The sequence below is a fragment of the Camelus dromedarius genome, chromosome 10 (assembly GCF_036321535.1).
Source record: "Camelus dromedarius isolate mCamDro1 chromosome 10, mCamDro1.pat, whole genome shotgun sequence".
Taxonomy (NCBI): Eukaryota; Metazoa; Chordata; class Mammalia; order Artiodactyla; family Camelidae; genus Camelus; species Camelus dromedarius.
Genome location: NC_087445.1, coordinates 48,817,896 through 48,835,840, shown reverse-complemented (window position 1 = coordinate 48,835,840; position 17,945 = coordinate 48,817,896). Strand labels below are relative to the sequence as shown.

Here is a 17,945-nt window from a genome sequence, read left to right as displayed (position 1 = left end):
GACCATGTGTTGTCAAGGACACAGAGAAACTGAAACTCTCATATACCAATGGTGGTAATCTAATACGGAACAATAGCTTGGAAAACAGTTTGATGGTTCTTAAAAAGTATGATCTACTACATGGTCTATATAATCCAGCCATTCCCCTCAAAGGTATTTACCCAAGAAAAATAGAAATGCATAAAGGTGCATAATGCTCATAGCAGCTTTACTTGCAATAGCCAAAAACTGGAAATAAATCAAATGTCTATCACCAGGTGAATGGATAAACAAACTGTTGTTATCTCCATATGGTGGAACACTACTCAGAAATGAAAAAGCAGTGATTTCTGATACATGCTAATAGGTGTCAATCTCAAAACCGCTATTCTGTGTGAAAGAAAACAGACCTCCCTCCCGCACACAAAAAATCACAAGTTCATTCTGATGATTCCATTTATATAGTTGTCTGGGGATGGGGGGTGGTGACAGGATAGGGGTGGGAGAGAGTACAATGGGGAAAAGGTTAACTTCTTGGGTTCATTATCTTGATTGTGGTGGTGACTTACAATCCACAAAGGTCATCCCCTGATCCCAGAGAACCCCTGCCATGAGGTCTCTGAAAGCACGAATTTCCATGGCAAAATTCCTAGCAGGTATGAGGTAGCCCACGTACCTTGGGCCCACTGCGGGACCTGCAGGGGCTGGTAGCCTTCTGAGAACAAGAACATGACCTTATTGGCTGTGGCCCCAAAGGCGACTCCATAGGACCATCGGTTACTAAAAGTGCCCACGAAGTCCAGAGGTCTGTGAGTCAGAGAAGCAACGCGTGAAACCAAAAGGTGGCTCATTCCCACAGTTCACCTCCAAGTATCAACCCCACTCTGAGGGGGGATTCTTGGGCGGTGGACTATTCATTTCAGCTGACACATCCTGAGGCCCTCTGTGCTGATTCTGGGGCTAGGCATGGCTTCAAGGTACTGAAGCTCTGAGTCTAAGGGGACACAGGAAGGAAATCAGGAGCCATGACAGTAAGCGAAATAGAATGAGTCTCATCCACAAGAGACACAGGCAGTATGACTTGGGGGCCAAAACTAGAAGTATGTCCCAGACAGTGGAGGTGCCTGCCCCACCCCCTGGCCATGGTCTATGAGAGTTCTTCTTTCCAATATCCCTGAGAAGGTCTGTGTATCACTGGCTGTGCTGGTTAGATGTGATCACACCTTCCTGGCCACAGCTGACTGGACTATGGGTGATGACTGGACTTTGGATGAGCCAGTCAGATGCCTGGTCTTCTATTCTGTCTGAGGACAGGAGCCAGTTAGCTGTTAAAATTCTGTTCTGGAAAGTCATGTCAAGTTGGGTCCTTCCTGGGGCTCCTCAGGGCCAAGTTCATGTCTAGGCTTTAGTGATTGCTCATTTAGTGAACCATAAACTCCTCTGGGGTGGGAGCCTAGCACAGGACCTTGAAAAGGGTAGGTGCTCACTGTACGTTCATGGACACGCACTTTGTTGAACTGAATTAGATTCCAATCAATCCCACCTGTAGGAATTAAGTGCTACTTGAGACTCAGTTCACCCATCTTTAGAACAGAGATGACACCCCAGCTCTGCTCATATCACAGAAACACTGTGGATGGCAAATGAAGCGCGGCTTTATAAACTATGAAGTGCCACGCACATGCGAGGGGGTATTCATGAGTGAAGGGGTGAGCCAAAACTACTCAGAAAAGCAGGGGTTTGGATAAGAAGGTGACCAGAGAGCAAGCAAACTGTGCCATTATCCATTTAACTCAAAGCAGTTTAACACGATGCATATAGGGGTCTCACTTTACGAACTCCTGCACTAGGCCCTATATCCAAATGCCCAGGACAGTCTGCAGATCTTCTTTATCCACCAGCCTCAGTCTCTGTGCTTCAGCCAATGTGCTTAGACCTGGCAGTTGGGGTCTGACTGCTCTGATGGGCGGGATCCAGAACGTCTGCTACTTGGAGCTGGTATATGTGGTCCTCGGACATCGCCGTTGGCTTTTCTCTCACCCTGAAGCCCGGGTCACCCCTAGCCTCTGCCCTGACATCCTGGCTTCCCCTCCCTTCTCCAGAGCCCAAGGCTGAGATCTCAGCATGTTCATATCCATGAGTCTGCTGAGGTTATGACACTGGGGAAATCAGAGCAACAGCAACGAGACCTGGGTTAAAACTCCTGTCGCCTGGTAGCTCTGTGGCCTTGGGCAGGTTACTCAACTTCTCTGAGCCTGAGCTTACTCATCCATTACAGGAAGATAGCAACTTCTGCCATGCTGGGGTCCATCCTAGTCATGTAGGCAAAGCAAATGGCTCAGTGCCTGGGTCACAGTCAGTGTGTGACAGATGCTAACTGCATCATAACTATTATTAATTAGAAGGTGATTAGGCAGAGATATGAACAATTACAACTCAAGGGAAAATGTAAGGGGAGCAGAGACTCAGACTGGCAGAGCTGGAAGGGCCCTGAAAGCTCCCTGGCCCAGCAGGCTCTCCTGGGGCATGACACCTGCCTCCATCCCAGCAAAAAAGCTTCTTGCCACCAGAGACAGAGAACTCTCCCTGCTCCTTCCTGGGGAAGCCATGGTGCTGAGTGTGGGCAGGCCTTTCTCATAGTGAGCTGAGCCTTCTTGAAATGTCTTAAGTACATCTGGGCAGCTTTGGGTGCTGAGAGCACAATGGCTTGGAAGCCAATTTTGCACTCTGAGCTTTGGGTGGGCTAGGGCAAGGAGGGGCAGGGCTGTCCATGGTGGGGTACAGGTGCGTGGGGAGGGAACTGGGAGCTGTCCTGGCCTTACAAATGGTGTGGGCCCCATTTGTACCCCAAGCGGAAGTGATGGACCTCAGCTCAACTCACATGATCATTCCAAAGTGGTTCCCCAGAAGGTGAGAAGTGTCATCTCTCTGCCTACAGTGCTCTTGTCTTTGGAGAAGGGACAAGACCAAAATGATGAAAAGCTGTAGAAAGAGAAGATGAGTCTGTCAGAGGGATATTTATCCTCAGCCTGTCAGTGCCCTTGTTAATGGAAAGTGTAGGGGTGAGAAGAATGCTTAGAGCATCTGGGACTCAAACTCCAGACTCAGGGAGCTGGCTGAATGCACCCGTGAGCTTCCAGAATATTTTGTGTTGCCCTGAACAGACATGGGTTCAAATCTATTCTCTCCCACTTTCTGGCTGGGAGGGAGACAACTTCTCTGAACCTCAGTGTTCTCATCTGTAAAAAAGAGGTACTACCTGTCAGGTTGCAAATCCTTCTTTGCTTCTTACTCCTGTGGATTCAGTCATATTCTCATAGACTTGATGCCCCTTTCCTCACTTTCTTTTACTAGAAACTTCCTGAAAATGAACTCACTTGCTGTTCCCATTTTCTCATCTCTCACTTGTTCTTCAACCCCCTAACCTGGCTTCTACCCTCATCATGCCACAGAAGCAGTTCTGGCCAAAGTCACTAATTACCACCTTGTTGCTCAATCTGAATGTAAACTCTAAGATAACTCTGCTTGACCTCTCAGCAGCATCCACAGCACTGACCTCTTCCTCCTCTTAGAAACGCCCTCTTCGCTACTCTTCCATCAACCACGCTTTGCTGGTTTTCTTCCATTACTTCTCAGGCTCCTTTGCTGGATCATTCTTTACCCAACTACTAGATGTGAAGTTCCTCATGGTTCAGTCCAAGGACCACTCCTCTTGCTCTCCAAGCCTCTCTTTCTTGGCAATCTCATCCATGCTCATGCTTTCAGGGGCCACCAAACACACAGGAGACTCACAAACTTGAATCTGCAGCCCAGACTTGGTCCAGAATTGTACTTTCAACTACATGATTGGCAATTCTTTTGAATGTGTTGAAAGCATCTCAACTTCAGTATGTCTTAAATGGAACTCATAATTTTCCTCTCTGCCCTGTTCCTTCATCCACACCAAACTTGGAGCTCTTCTAATTTCCCTTAACAAGTGAATGGCCGGTACCACCATCCATCCAGCTGTGCAAGTGAGAAACCCAAGAGTCACCCTCAGCCTCTCCCTCTCCTCTCCTCTCTATCCAACCCATTACCAAGTCCTATTGCTTTTACCACCTGAACTCTCAAGTCAACCACCATCATCCAGGAGGAGGTAAAACTACCTCACTCGGACCCCTGCAACCATCTTCCAATTGGTCTCCCTGCCATCTCTCTTGCCTGCCTCCAACCTGATCCCCACAGTGCAACCAGAGTGATCGTTTCAACACATAAATCTGATCCCACCACCCCAAGCTGGAAACACTCGAATTACTTCCCGCTGTGTTTAAAACAAGGACAAAACTCCTTCACAAGGGGACTGGCCCTGGCCCTGCTCACCTCTCCAGATACCTCCACCTCAATTCTCCATTCCAGCTCCTCTGGCCCCCTCAGCTCCTCACCCTCCACCCCACGCTCCTTCCCCCGACAGGGCCTTTGCGTGTACTCTCCTTTCTGCCCAAAATGCTCTTTACTACATCTTCCAACAGACCTTAGCTCTGTCACCGCTTCCTCAGAAAAGCCTTTTCTTATTCCCCTAAAAGTCAGTGTCCCTGACTCTTGGGGTCTTCAAAGCTTTCTTCTGCCTGTGTTTTTGGTGCATAATGTAAAAAAACAAGTCTCTGCTGACCTATTCAGACCCCTTTGGGAGCCTGTGTATGGGAGCAGCCCAGGTCTCCTTCTATACCCTCCTTGTCCCTCCCTGCCCCTCCCCTGCCTTAACTTACTGATGGGATGAGGGAGTAATGGAGGAAGAGCTCCATGTCCACTGAACTGGTACAGGTGCCATTTAGCTGCCTGGTACTGAAAAACAGCCAAAGAACACATTCACATCATCAGTCACTGCTGCGGTCAGTGACCCTTTAGCCTTGAGGATCACTGTTAGGAATTTGGCTTGATAAATCTTTAGCCAGACTCATCAATAAAAAAAGGAAGAAGGCCCAAATCAATAAAATCAGAAATGGAAAAGGAGAAGTTACAACTGACACCACAGAAATACAAAGGATCATAAGAGACTACTATGAGCAACTATATAACGATAAAACAGACACATTCCTAGGAATGTATAATCTTCCAAGACTAAACCAGGAGGAAGTAGAATATATAAACAGACCAATTACCAGTACTGAAACTGAATCAGTAATTTTAAAACTCTCAACAAATAAAAGTCCAGGACCAGATGGCTTCATGGGTAAATTCTACCAAACGTTTAGAGAAGAGTTAACATCTATCCTTCTGAAACTATTTCAAGAAATCGCAGAGGAAGGAACACTGCCAAACTCATTCTATGAGGCCATAATCACCTTGATACCAAAAACCAGACAAAGATGTCACAAAAAAAGAAAATCAAGGGCCAATATCACTGATGAACATAGATGCAAAAATCCTCAAAAGATACTAGCATCCTAACTCCGGCAATACTTTAAAAGAGTCATAAACCATGATGAGGTGGGATTTACCCCAGGGATGCAAGGACTTTTCAATATCTGCAAATCAATCAACGTGATGCAGCACATTAACAAACTGAAGAATAAAAACCATATGACCATCTCAATAGACACAGAAAAAGCTTTGATAAAATTCAATATCCATTTAAGATTAAAAACTCTCCAGAAAGTGGGCATAGAGGGAACATACCTCAACATAATAAAACCCACTTATGAAAAATCCACAGCTAATATCGTACTCAACAGTGAAAAGCTGAAAGCATTTCCTCTAAGATCAGGAAAAAGACAAGGAGTCCCACGCTTGCCACTTTCATTCAACATAGTTTTCAAAGTCCTAGCCACAGCAATCAGAGAAGAAAAGGAAATAAAAAGAATCCAAATTGGAAAGGAAGAAGTAAAACTGCCACTGTCTGCAGATGACATGAAACTATACATAGAAAATCTTAAAGGTGCTTCCAGAAAACTACTACAGTTCATCAATGAATGTGGTAAAACTGCAGGATACAAAATTAACATACAGAAATCTGTTGTATTTCTATACACTAACAATAAGATATCAAAAAGAGAAATTAAGGAAATAATCCCATCTATCATTGCATCAAAAAAAAATAATAAAGTACCTAGGAATAAACCTACCTAAGGAGGCAAAAGACTTGTACTCTGAAAACTATTAAGACATTGATGAAATAAATTGAAGATGACACAAACAGATGAAAAGATATACCATGTTCTTGGATTGAAGAATCAATATTGTTAAAATGACCATACTACCCAAGGCAATCTACAAATTCAGTGCAATCCCTATCAAATTACCAATGGTATTTTTCACAGAAGTGGCACAAAAAAGGTTAAAATTAGTATGGAAACACAAAAGAACTTGAATAGTAAAAACAATCTTGAGAAAGAAGAACAGAGCTGGAGGAATCATGTTCCCTCTCTTCAGATTATACTACAAAGTGATAGTAATCAAAACAGTATGTTACTGGCACAAAAACAGACACACAGATCAATGGAACAGGATAGAAAGTCCAGAAATAAACCCACATACTTATGATCAATCAATCTACAACAAAGGAGGCAAAAATATACAATGGAGAAAAGACAGTCTATTCAGCAAGTGGTGCTGGAAAAACTGGACAACTACACAAAAGAGACTGAAATTAGAACATTCTCTAACACCATATACAAAAATAAACTCAAAATGGATTAAAGACCTAAAAGTAAGATCAGATACTATAAAACTCCTAGAGGAAAATATAGAACATTCTGACTTAAATTGCAGCAATATTTTTTTGGATCTGTCTCCTAGAGTAATGGAAATAAAAGTAAAAATAAACAAATGGGACCTGATTAAACTGAAACCCTTTTGCACAGCAAAGGACATCATAAACACAATGAAAAGACAACCTACAAACTGGGAGAAAATATTTGCAAATAATGTGACTGACAAGAGATTAATTTCCAAAATATACAAACAGCTAAAACAGCTCGCTTGGTCTCTCGCTCTCATGCTCTCCCTCTCTCTCTTGCTCCCCTCACTCTTGCGCTCTCTCTCTCTCTCTCTCTCTCTCTCTCTCTCTCTCTCTCTCTCTATATATATATATATATATATATATAAAGAACAACCCAATAAAAATATGGGCAGAAGACCTAAATAGACATTTCTCCAAAGAAGACATACAGATGGCCAACAGGCACATGAAAAGATGCTAATATATATGTTAATTATTAGAGAAATGCAAATCAAAACCACAATGAGGTATCACCTCACACTGGTCAGAATAGCCATCATCAAAAAGTTTACAAATAATAAATGCTGGAGAGAGTGTGTAGAAAAGGGGACCCTCTTACACTGTTGGTGGGAGTATAAATTGGTGCTGCTACTACAGAGAACAGTATGCAGGTTCCTTTAAAAACTAAAAATAGAGTTACCATATGATCCAGAAATCCCACTGGCATATATCTGAAAGGAACTCTAATTCGAAAAGACACATGCACCCCAGTGTTCATAGCAACACTGTATACAATAGCCAAGACATGGAAGCAACCTAAATGTCCATCGACAGATAAATGGATAAAGAAGATGTGATACATATATACAATGGAATCCTATTCAGCCACAAAAACGAATGAAATAATGCCATTTTCAGCAACATGGATGGACCTAGAGATTATCATATTAAGTGAAATAAGTCAGACAGAGAAAGACAAATATCGTATGGTATCACTTACATGTGGAATCTTAAAAAATGATACAAATCAATTTATTTACAAAAGAGAAATAGATTCACAGACAGAAAACAAACTTATGGTTACCACTGAGGGGGAAAGAGGAAGGAATAAATTTGGAATTTGGGATTAATAGATACATACTACAATATATAAAATAAACAACAAGGACCACAGGGAACTATATTCAATATCTTGTAATAATCTACAATGGAAAAGGATCTGAAAAAGAATAGACATACATGTATAACTGAATCACTTTGCTGAATATCTGAAACACTGTAATTCAACTGTATTTCAGTTTTTTTAAAAATGTCTTAAAAGATTAAAATTGAAACACCACAAGGTCAAAAATGACTATTAAAGTGGGAATTACTGACAATACTATCCAGAATTACTGAAGGTTAAGACACGTCGGTATTCATTTGCTGGCAATCAGCATAAGGAGGTACAACCATTCTGAGGATTAATTTTGCAATATATACCAAGAAACTTTCAAATACAGTGATTCCATTTCTAGGAATTCTACTAAAAAATTACACACTAAGGAAATAACCAGAGAGGTGTCTGAAGACATGTTATAGAATGCTAAGATTCTCACCCTTCCTTCTTGCCTCCCTTCCTCATATGTGTGTATAACATTTTAAACGTAATTTATGCTCACAGAAAACATTCAAAATGTTTACAAATGTATAAAGTAGTAACTAAAAGCCCCTTCTCCTTCCATAATTATTCATGTTTAAAACCTGTAGTTTTAAGCAAAAATGGGATTAGACTAAGCTTGATTTCTTCATTTAATCAATAAAGGAAAGGAATTTCATTTACTAAAGAAAGGCAATTTCTCACATCAGTATATACAGACCCATGGAACTCTTTTGGCCAGGTGACCCTGCCTACACAGATTCGCCCCCGGGCCTGTTACCTGCTTGGAAGGCCTGAGCCAAGACTTAGTCTGGTAGCAGCAAGAAACAGGTGAGCTCAGTGAGGGCGGGGAGCGTCACTCTCTAAATAAGGGGTCCACGGCTACAGAGTCTGGTCCCCTGGGCTATGCTTCACTCCAGCAGCCACTGCTGGGAACGGATGAAGCAGGCACTGAAGCCAACCCACGTTAGAAGGCCACAGAGACACACTTCTTAGTCTCTGAGACTCATACTGCATCCTGGACCCAGGGCTGGTGGGACAGATCTGTTGAGGGGTGAACAGCACATACAGGGCAGCAGCAGAACAGCACCCCCAAAATGAAGAAAATCCTATTTTCCACTGACGATAGCTTGGAACTGTGTTTACAATATACTGTTATGTGAAAGAAAATAGTAAGGTAATATGATCCCAAATTGTGAAATGTTGTAATCTCTGGGTAGTAGGATTTGAGGTCATTCCAAATTTTAAGAATGATTTTTTTCTGAAATTAATGAGGGTAGTGAATAGACGTATTTTGTGCAGCTGCTTAGAACAGTGCTTGACACAAAGCAGGCGGCAATCAACACAGGCTGAATGAATGCAGGGGCTGCCTTTGTAACCAGGGAAAAGACTGGATGTTGTCCCAAAGCAATAAAACGCCATTCTGAAGGGAAGTTGCCATGAATCAGCATAAAGTGAAAACATGCAAGATCTGTTCTGTATAGAGCATTAATTACAAATATTTCATTAATTAAAAGAGATTGAAAATAAGATGTGTGGGCAACTCCAAGCAGCAACATACAGCCAGTGCATCTAGAGCATAGATTATCCGCACTCCCAACTTTTTCCAACACCCCCATGCTGATCGCCTGCTGGGTGTGGTGGGGTGTCTCTGTGCTCCCACAATTCTTCTACTTCCTTTGTTCCTAACATTATCACTCTATATAAGTTAAACATATGACAATAGCTTTCATTGATGACATCTCTTTACTGTGTGTCACTATGTCCAGGGAATTTTGCTAATTTGTATTACCTTATTTAATCTTTACAAGAATCTTGTGAGGTAGATTGTATCACCTCCTTTTCCAAATGAAGAACTGAAGCCCCAGGAAAGGCAGAAGAGGCTTCCTAACTTGCCCTGGAGGAGGCGAGGCTGGCAGCCAGGCTCCCCCGCATATCACCATCCTCCCAGCCCCCGCTGCTGGCTTACATGGAGCTCCTAGCGTTCACTGACCTTCTGGGCTGTGGCTGACTCATCTCTGATCCCAAGTCCAGCCCAGCACCTGGCACAGCCAGGCTCAGGACCTGTTTGCTAACTTCCACGGGAACTTCCCTCAGGAAGCTGAGGTCCTGAGGCAGCCAGTGAGCAGAAAACATCACAAAGTCCAGGACTAGTTCAGGTCCAGCTCAGGGGGCTTAGTGAGCGGGGCACTGACCACCTTGGGAGCAGCAGAAGGGAACTTGGTTCCCACTACTGAGCGCAGTTCTCCGGGAAGGAGGCTGGGAAGGAGGAAGAGGTGTGTGTGGTGCGTGCGTGTGTGTGTATGTCTGTGTGTGTGCGTGCATATGCACGTGCGTGTGTGCCCATCCATGTGATGCTTCCAGCAACGCAGCAGCCTGTGTGCTGGGGTGTCTGATTCTGACCCAGCCCTGCCCCACCTTTGTGAATCCCATCAGTCCCCTAATACACAGCCTCCCACAACCCTGCCTTGGGGTTGGAGGCAGACATAATAGTGTGCTCAGGCTGAGCTTCGGACTTGATGTCACATTATCAGGAATTTTGCAACCCAGTTGTTAAACACTACCACTGGCAAAAAAAATTATGTAAGTGTATAATTTTGTAAGTGTATAATTAATGTGTAATTTTGTAAGTGTATAATTAATATGTAAGTGTAAAATTATGTAAGTGTATAATTAAATAAATTATGTTAAAAAGAAGGTAGTAAAGCCTCAAAACCCATCACTTCCTAATCATTTTGCTACCTTTTGCTATGATCTATGCTCTTGGGGTTATTTGCATCTGTTACATCTGCCCAATGAAGATGCTACGTTATGGTGTGTGCTACTACTGGGCCTCAGAATGTTTACACCAGGGAAATGAGCGAGCACTACAAATCAGGCTTTAATTTACTGTTCCGCTGATTGTCTAGAAAATTATAGACAAAATGTTAATGAGACAGATTAAATTTAAACGTACGTTGTAGCCGTTACATTGCGAATAGCAAAAAAAACAAAAAAGAGGAAATATTCTTTCAGAATTTAAAACTCTTACCCCATTCATCCAAAAAGTAGTTTCCGGCAATTGACAAATGAGTGGAGTTCTGACTTAGCCTTACCTCCACTGTTTCACGTTTGTCTTACTCATGAACGTAAATAAAAATATCAACCAACATTCATGGCAAAACTATGCTCACTGGTCAACTGCGAGCTGGCTGGCTACATACACAAGAGTTCCACAAAAACCAATGAAAGCATTCCGTGAGATTTAATTGGCTCTGTGGAATCTGCAAGAGTGATCATTGCATATTTTATTATTTGTAAGCTGTGTGTGATACATCTGTTCTATCAGTACAACCATGTTAAACTTACGCACACATATGCAGACTTTTTTCAGGGAGCGAGTTATTACACACATCCCGGCACTGGCAAGGTGGGACGCTGGCTCTGGCATGGTCAAGAATAATGTGGATGCCTGAGTTTGGAGACCTATGTCAGTATAAACCATGCTTTAGGGGAAAGACAAATTTAGTGGAGAGAATACAGGATGGGGCCAGTGCCTGACTCTAACCCTCTTCAAAAGCTCTGCAAATGAGGAGGCTGGATCAGATCCGTGTTTTTTAGTTTTGTGACTATGAGTCAAAAACACATTATAGTCACAACCCAGTTCAGACATGTGGGTGTGCAAAACAAAAGTTTCATGAAACAATAACCTGAACATGCACAGTGATCTCCGGTACCTTTATAATTTGATTCAATCCTATTCATCTTGTTCTCCATTCAATTTTGTAAAATGCTGGTCATAATCACGAAATTAATTTTACAACCCACTCAAGGGTCTCAGCTAGCTATGTGTAAAAAACGACAATAACTTGACAACGAGGTGATTGCTAGGGTAGAGCCTGTGCCTCCCTGAGGGTCTCTGACTCCTGACACCTGCAGTCTTTGCACTGCAGTGTTCCTGGACACCAGGCCTTGCTCTGATGGACAGACAGCAGGTGAGGACATTTGGAAACTCTTTAGCTCAGGCCCTCATTGTCTTTCTGGAACTGTCACACAGTCTCCTTGATCATCTCCCTTTATCTGTTAAAAGGATAAAGTTTCATTGGACTATTTATTGGTCTTCTCCTGATAAGAAGTTGTGAAAGGTTTTTCTTCACCTGTTAAGTAATCCGTCCAGAAAGCAAAGGTTCTGTGTTTTATCAAAATAATTTCCCGGTGCTTCATGTTATCTTAATCAGATCTTTGATTATTTAAGAGAACGGAATTATTTAATTTTAAAAGAGCTAACTTTTGCTCACAACTACGTAACCATTTCTATTTGTCAGTGATCATTCTTGCAATTCCACAGAGCCAAATAAATCTCACGGAATGCTTTTATTAAAAACTTTTATTGTCACTTTGGTTAAACAGATAACTAAGTATTGTTTCTTAGTGACCTGCGATCCTTATTTAGTCAAGTGTCTAAACCTTTTGATATTTTTGACAAACTTCCCGAAATCAAACTTTAACTAAAGTCTTCTTGACATAGAAGTCACTTTGGGATTTTCCAGAGAGCCCTTGGAACATCTCAAAAGATCTTTCTCCTTAAAAACAGAGAGACAGAGGCTTATTGACATGTTAAATTACATGGGAAGCACGTCAAATAAGAAGTAATACTAGGCTTTCTTCATGCTGTATTCGTATAGGTATATAAGCGTTCCGGAAATTGCATAAATTCCTAAAATTCTGATGTCTGGTATAATCAGTCATAATTCTAGTTATATAATTCTTAAAATGTCTGTTACAGAAATAACCAAATTTCTTTGTCAATTGCATTATAATGAACCTTAATCAGATCTTTAACCACGGCCATTTTAAGTCTTTTGTCATTCACAGAAGATAGGGTTTTACTCTGATGTTTTTACAAAAGTGTTTGCAAGTGTGCTTCATATTCAAGGAGATTCATGGAAAGGACTCTGGCAAGCACAGGCTTCTGATTACTCTAAGATCATAAAACTGAACTGGGTCTAAGAATTTCCAGAACTGATGGAAAAACTGGATTCAAGCAGAACAAGAATCAGTAACAGACTGGATGAACTGATGGGGATGATGATAATTTTTATGACTTTTTGTCTGAAACATTGCTGGTTCTTTAATGTTTTTTTTTTCAGGTTAATTACTTTAATGTTAATATTAAGGAAACTTTTTCCTCTTAAGCTACCTAGGAGTTAGAGCAATTTGGCAAAATATACCTTTGTGAATAAAGATGAAACAGTTACTTTTTCTCCTGACCTGATCCCTCCAGAATTTTGAAGCTTAGTGAATGTTCTTTATGGCATTATATTTATTTACATAAGTTAATAAGAATCTGTTCTCCTTGTAACAGGATACAGTTGGAAACATTGAAAGCTTTGGCTGGAATGTCAGATTTGAGAAAATGCATAGAATCAATATGATAAGACAACTTTAAGTAAATAAGGTTGACTTTATAGAGACAATAGAGTCCCTTGGAAAAACAGCCTGGTACCTTGCTTACAGGATTCCTGACAGCCTTACCAGGTGAGAAAGGAAGGTCACTTCCTGGCAGGTACAGGAGCCTCAGGATATTTGGGGGACCTCAAGAAGAGAGGAACTAACTTAAATCTCTAAGTATTACAGGCAAAATGTGATGGAAAGTCTTTGGCTTGGCTTCCTGGGCTCAAGACGCTTTTAAAAGTTCAGTCTGTGATTCCTTATGAAAAGTTCCAGTAAAGAAGATTTAAAAGAGCCTATAACGTCAATTGCTATTCTTGTTAAACCTATGTAAATAATTGGGTCAAGTTCATTGAAACTAGACTATTTTGTGAACAAATTAGTTTTCTTTTGGCTATCTTTGATAGAAATGGGGTGATTTTAGAAAAATTATGTTTCAGTAGAAACTATAATACACACTTCTAGATATTAGATTCTAGTTCTGTTAATTGTCTTCGATGTTTCGTTTTTTCACCTGTAAACTGGACTGCATCCTGAGTTTCAGTTTCCTCAAGTATCTGGCTATAAATCTCCAAACTAATGTTTCCCATTTTCTCCCATCTTTTCGACTTGGAATCACTAAGAACAAAAGCTGCTGCCTTTTTCCCCGAAACCCTGCAAACTGAACGTGAATGGCTTGATGTAAACTTCAGAGAAGTCATCACACCAGCTCTCACTGAGACAATAGTTGTGCCTATTGCTTTGTGGGCCACTCAGAAAGTGTACCTGAACACCTGATGACATCATCAGAGACATTCAATCTGCAAAAGATGTTTTTGACCCTAACACCTAGAAATTTTCTTGACCAGCTGCCTTCTGGGCTCACACACTGGTTAAGAGTCTGCTCCAACTATTAAGCTTTGGTGTTCTGTTTCCATAGAAATGCCTCTTATGAAATACCTGATTGCCTGCACCACACAGGCCTACCTCTGGGAACCCGCCTGTGAGACCACCTCCTAAAACAAGACACAGCTCTTTAACTGAACCAACCGAGTCTCAGTACTGAGACAGGTTCAGTCAGACGAAGCAAGTTGTTAGCTCAGCTTCTGGACTGTGAAACTGTTTGAGACGCTTCAAAGGTGGGATGAAGGAAGGCAGAATCTGTTACCCTAAGATGCGCCTCTTCAGCATAAGGATTATTTTAAGATGGTTGTTTTTAAGAAACTGTAGGCAGAGGAGAAGCTTTGAAAATTGAGCAGAAGTTCCCCTTTTGTAGGAGACATTTACAGGTACAGGGGAAATCTCCACTTGTAAATCTACATTTGGGATCTTCTTTACTGTACCAAAAATGGTAGATAAGGTAGACAAGGTAAGATGACCCCATCTCTAGAAACTCTTACCAATGCAGAAAACAATGACTTAAATCTGCATAACGACCTTACCTTTGTTTACTGTACTTTTCCTGTAACCTCCTATAACTGACTCCCCACCCCCAACATCTTCTTTTGTCTTTAGCTGAAGGTGCTATTTAAGGTGACAGCTTCAGCCATTTTGGGGGGGCTACTCAGTTTTCCTGGGTACCTCCCATGTACACAGGAGGTGTACATGTTATTAAACTTCTGTTTGTTTTTCTCCTGCTAATCTTTTTATCACAGGGGTGTTTCAGTCAAGAATCTAGAAGGGTAGAGGCAAAATTATTTTTCCACCCCCAACAATCACATCTATCTAAACAGATAACACTAGGACACCAGAAAGTGATGGTTCTATTTTGGAGTAGCCTTTTAAGCTCTGGGATCATTTAAGATGAAGTGTTCAAGTTTAAATGGTTGAGTAACACTGACATCTGGACACCCTCAAAGTCCTTTCACATTCTCCTCTCGTATTTACAAACCTGTGGGTTAGGTAGGACAGGGGTTATTACACCTGATTAACAGATGAGGAAACTGAGGCTTTAAGATTTGCTAGAAACTACAGGGTCAGGATTCAAACCCAGGTCCTCTAACACCATGTCTGAGTCCTACCCACTCCACTCCAAACTGAAGACGAACAGAAATATTTTCAGTGACTCGGGAGCCAACCCATAGTTCCTTCCTCTGTGTCAGCTGCCCACAAATTAGCTAAACTATGCTTTCCTCCCAATTCCACGAATCACCAACAGTAAAGAAGATAGTTGCCAGGTTTCTCAGAAAACTAAAAACAGAACTACCATATGACCCAGCAATTCTACTCCTGGGTATGTATCTGAAAAAAACAAATACAGTAACTCAAAAAGATACATGCACCCCAATATTCATAGCAGTGTTACAATTGCCAAGATAAGGAAGCAACCTAAGGGTCCATCAACAGATGATCAGATAATGGAATGTATGGACTGGAACTAAGCCACAAAAAAGAACGAAATTTTACCACTTACAACAACATAGATGGACTTGGAGGGCTTTACGCTGAGTGAAACAAGTCAGACAGAGAAAGTCAAACACTTATATGTGGAATCTAAAAATACAAAAAATTGGTGAATATAACAAAAAGGAAGCAGACTCACAGACATAGAGAACAAACTAGTGGTTACCAGTGGGGAGAGGGAAGGGGCAAGACAGGGGTAGGGGAGTAGGAGGTACAAAGTATTAGGCGTAAAATAAGCCACAAGGACATATTGTACAGCACAGGGAATGCAGCCAATATTCTATAATAACTATAAATGGAGTGTAACCTTTAAAAATTTTGAATCACTACACTGTACACCTATAACTAGTATTGTACATCAATGATACTTCAGTTAAAATTGTTTTTAATTTTTAAAAATTAAAAAAAAATAGAAGACAGCTGGCAGGAACACGTGGTTGTCCAGCATGACTTGTCTTAAGCCTGACTCTGACTCACCTTGCGTTTGGGAAAAGCATCTTGCTGGAAAAGCACGCGCTGCCTGCAGCCCCGGTGGGCAGCCTGCTTCTCTGGATTGTTCTTTGGGCTTCTCTGGCCTCTTGGTGATGACTGCTTCTGATATTCTGATGTTCTGGCCAGTTCTCTTCACAGCACCTAAAAAAAAAACTCAGGGAGAAGGCAAACATCCAGTCAAATATTTACCAGAGAAAAGACAGCAAGCGGGTGGCTTTCTTCCTTGTTTGGGAACACTGCTGGCTATTCTGCTCTCCCGCCCTTCTCTGGCTTCCTCACGCAGAAGCAGGAGCTGCCCCCCTCCCTCCTCCCTCCGGGACCCCTTCTGTCTCCTCCAGCCCCTGCTGGCTGTGGCCACTGGCTCCTTGAGCTACTGGAGCTCCGCCCAGCAGTCGAGGCCCCTTCAGCTAGCTGTAAAAATGATTACAGGCAATAAAGTAGGACTCTGCCTCAAGGAAATAAATTAGGAAACCAGGACCACTGGCTTCAGGTGTCTCCTTGGAAACAAGGCCATTTGCAGGGAGAAGGGGCTGGAGACAAGTTCAAAACCAAACCCCACCCACGTGGCAGAGCTGGCTAGCTGTCCACCAGGAATTCCTGCTCCCGGGTCATAAAGTGAGGCTGATGCTGGCAAGGATCTGCCCAGCCGGGGGCCGTGCTCCCCAGCCCAGCAGGAAGTCTCAGAACAAAAAAACAGGACCAAAGCTCACCAATGGAATGTGAGCAGAGGTGGCGTGAATTACTTCCGGGCCAAGACAGTTAAGACGCAAGTGTGTCTTTTCTGGCTTCTTTTTCCCCACCTACTGGTTTAGGACTCAAAGGCCCTAAAGGAAATGGGATGGAAGAAACCTGGGTCTCTGAGCCACCACGTAGAGGAAGCTGTCCTCTACACCAACTGTTCGTGAGCAAGAAACAAAGGTCTATTGTGATAAGCCAGCAATGTGCCGGCTTATTTGCTGCAGCCACTACAGTGTTGCCCTGGCTAACGCAGCACAGAATGTGGAGGAATTGTAAGCATCAGGGTCCAAGTCCTTAATTTTAAGGATAAGAAGATAGAGGTTTAAGGAAGGGAAGTGTACTAACAGGACTGGCCAAGCCTCAGAGCTGTGCCAAGGGCATGAGCATCCATGCTGGCACCACGTGACTCTGCCCCCGAGCACAGCTGACCGGATAGAGGCTGACTGCCTGACCCAAGAGCAGACAGCCACACACCACATCGATCTGTCACCTAGGATGGACACTCTGCCCCACAGGCCATCCCTTTCTGGAGTCTGACCTTGAGACATAGAACAAGAGCTGAGCATGCGTCAGGGGGACCAAGAACCAAGTAACACCCAGAGAGATGCAGGAACCTAAGGAATCATCAAGTCCTGATCAGGGCAGAGCATGCCTCTTGCTGCTGAGAAGGTGTTAAGATTTCCCAGTTACCAGAATGGCCCATGGATTCTAAATGGCCACCCTGTTTCCAAATGATCTTCCAGGGCCAAATGGGAATGGGACCCCAGGTGTCCTTGTCTGTCAATTCCCTGCATCCATCAGCTCCCAGGCCAGCTCATGGCACCACCACACTCTCATCGCCCATGAGTTCTCTGTGGCTCCTCCCCTCCTCTCACTGCATTCACTCTGTCTCTGGGTAGTTCTTACCTAACCTTCATCTGTGTGTCAGAGAGTTTGTTCCTCTTTACCCTTGTGCCAGCTTGGAGCTGCTGTTAAGAATGGTGAAGCCACAACATGGAAAGAGCCTGGGTCCCTGAATCAATACTCGAGGAGACTAGGAATAGCCATTTAAGAGCTTACATAAATAAGGAACAAACTTCTATTATATTA

General features: G+C 42.6%; 1 protein-coding gene across 4 annotated transcripts in view; it reads right to left on the bottom strand.

Annotated features, from left to right (window-relative positions):
- LOC116152686 (stimulated by retinoic acid gene 6 protein-like) overlaps positions 1–17,018 on the bottom strand; it is a 44,612-nt gene extending 27,594 nt beyond the window's left edge. For 3 of the 4 annotated variants that reach the window (XR_010382740.1, XR_010382741.1, XM_064490326.1), the window contains exons 1-4: positions 16,104–16,514; positions 4,725–4,800; positions 2,861–2,961; positions 656–786 (exon numbers count right to left, since the gene is read on the bottom strand). Coding sequence is in view for 2 of the 4 variants with exons in the window: in XM_064490326.1 (XP_064346396.1) it covers positions 656–786; positions 2,861–2,961; positions 4,725–4,800; positions 16,104–16,291 (496 nt within the window). In the remaining 2 variants the exon portion in view is untranslated. Of the gene's footprint in view, positions 1–655; positions 787–2,860; positions 2,962–4,724; positions 4,801–16,103; positions 16,515–16,681 lie in introns of those variants that run through there. The other variant, XM_064490327.1, reaches the window with a different exon arrangement.
- Positions 17,019–17,945: the final 927 nt, after the last annotated feature.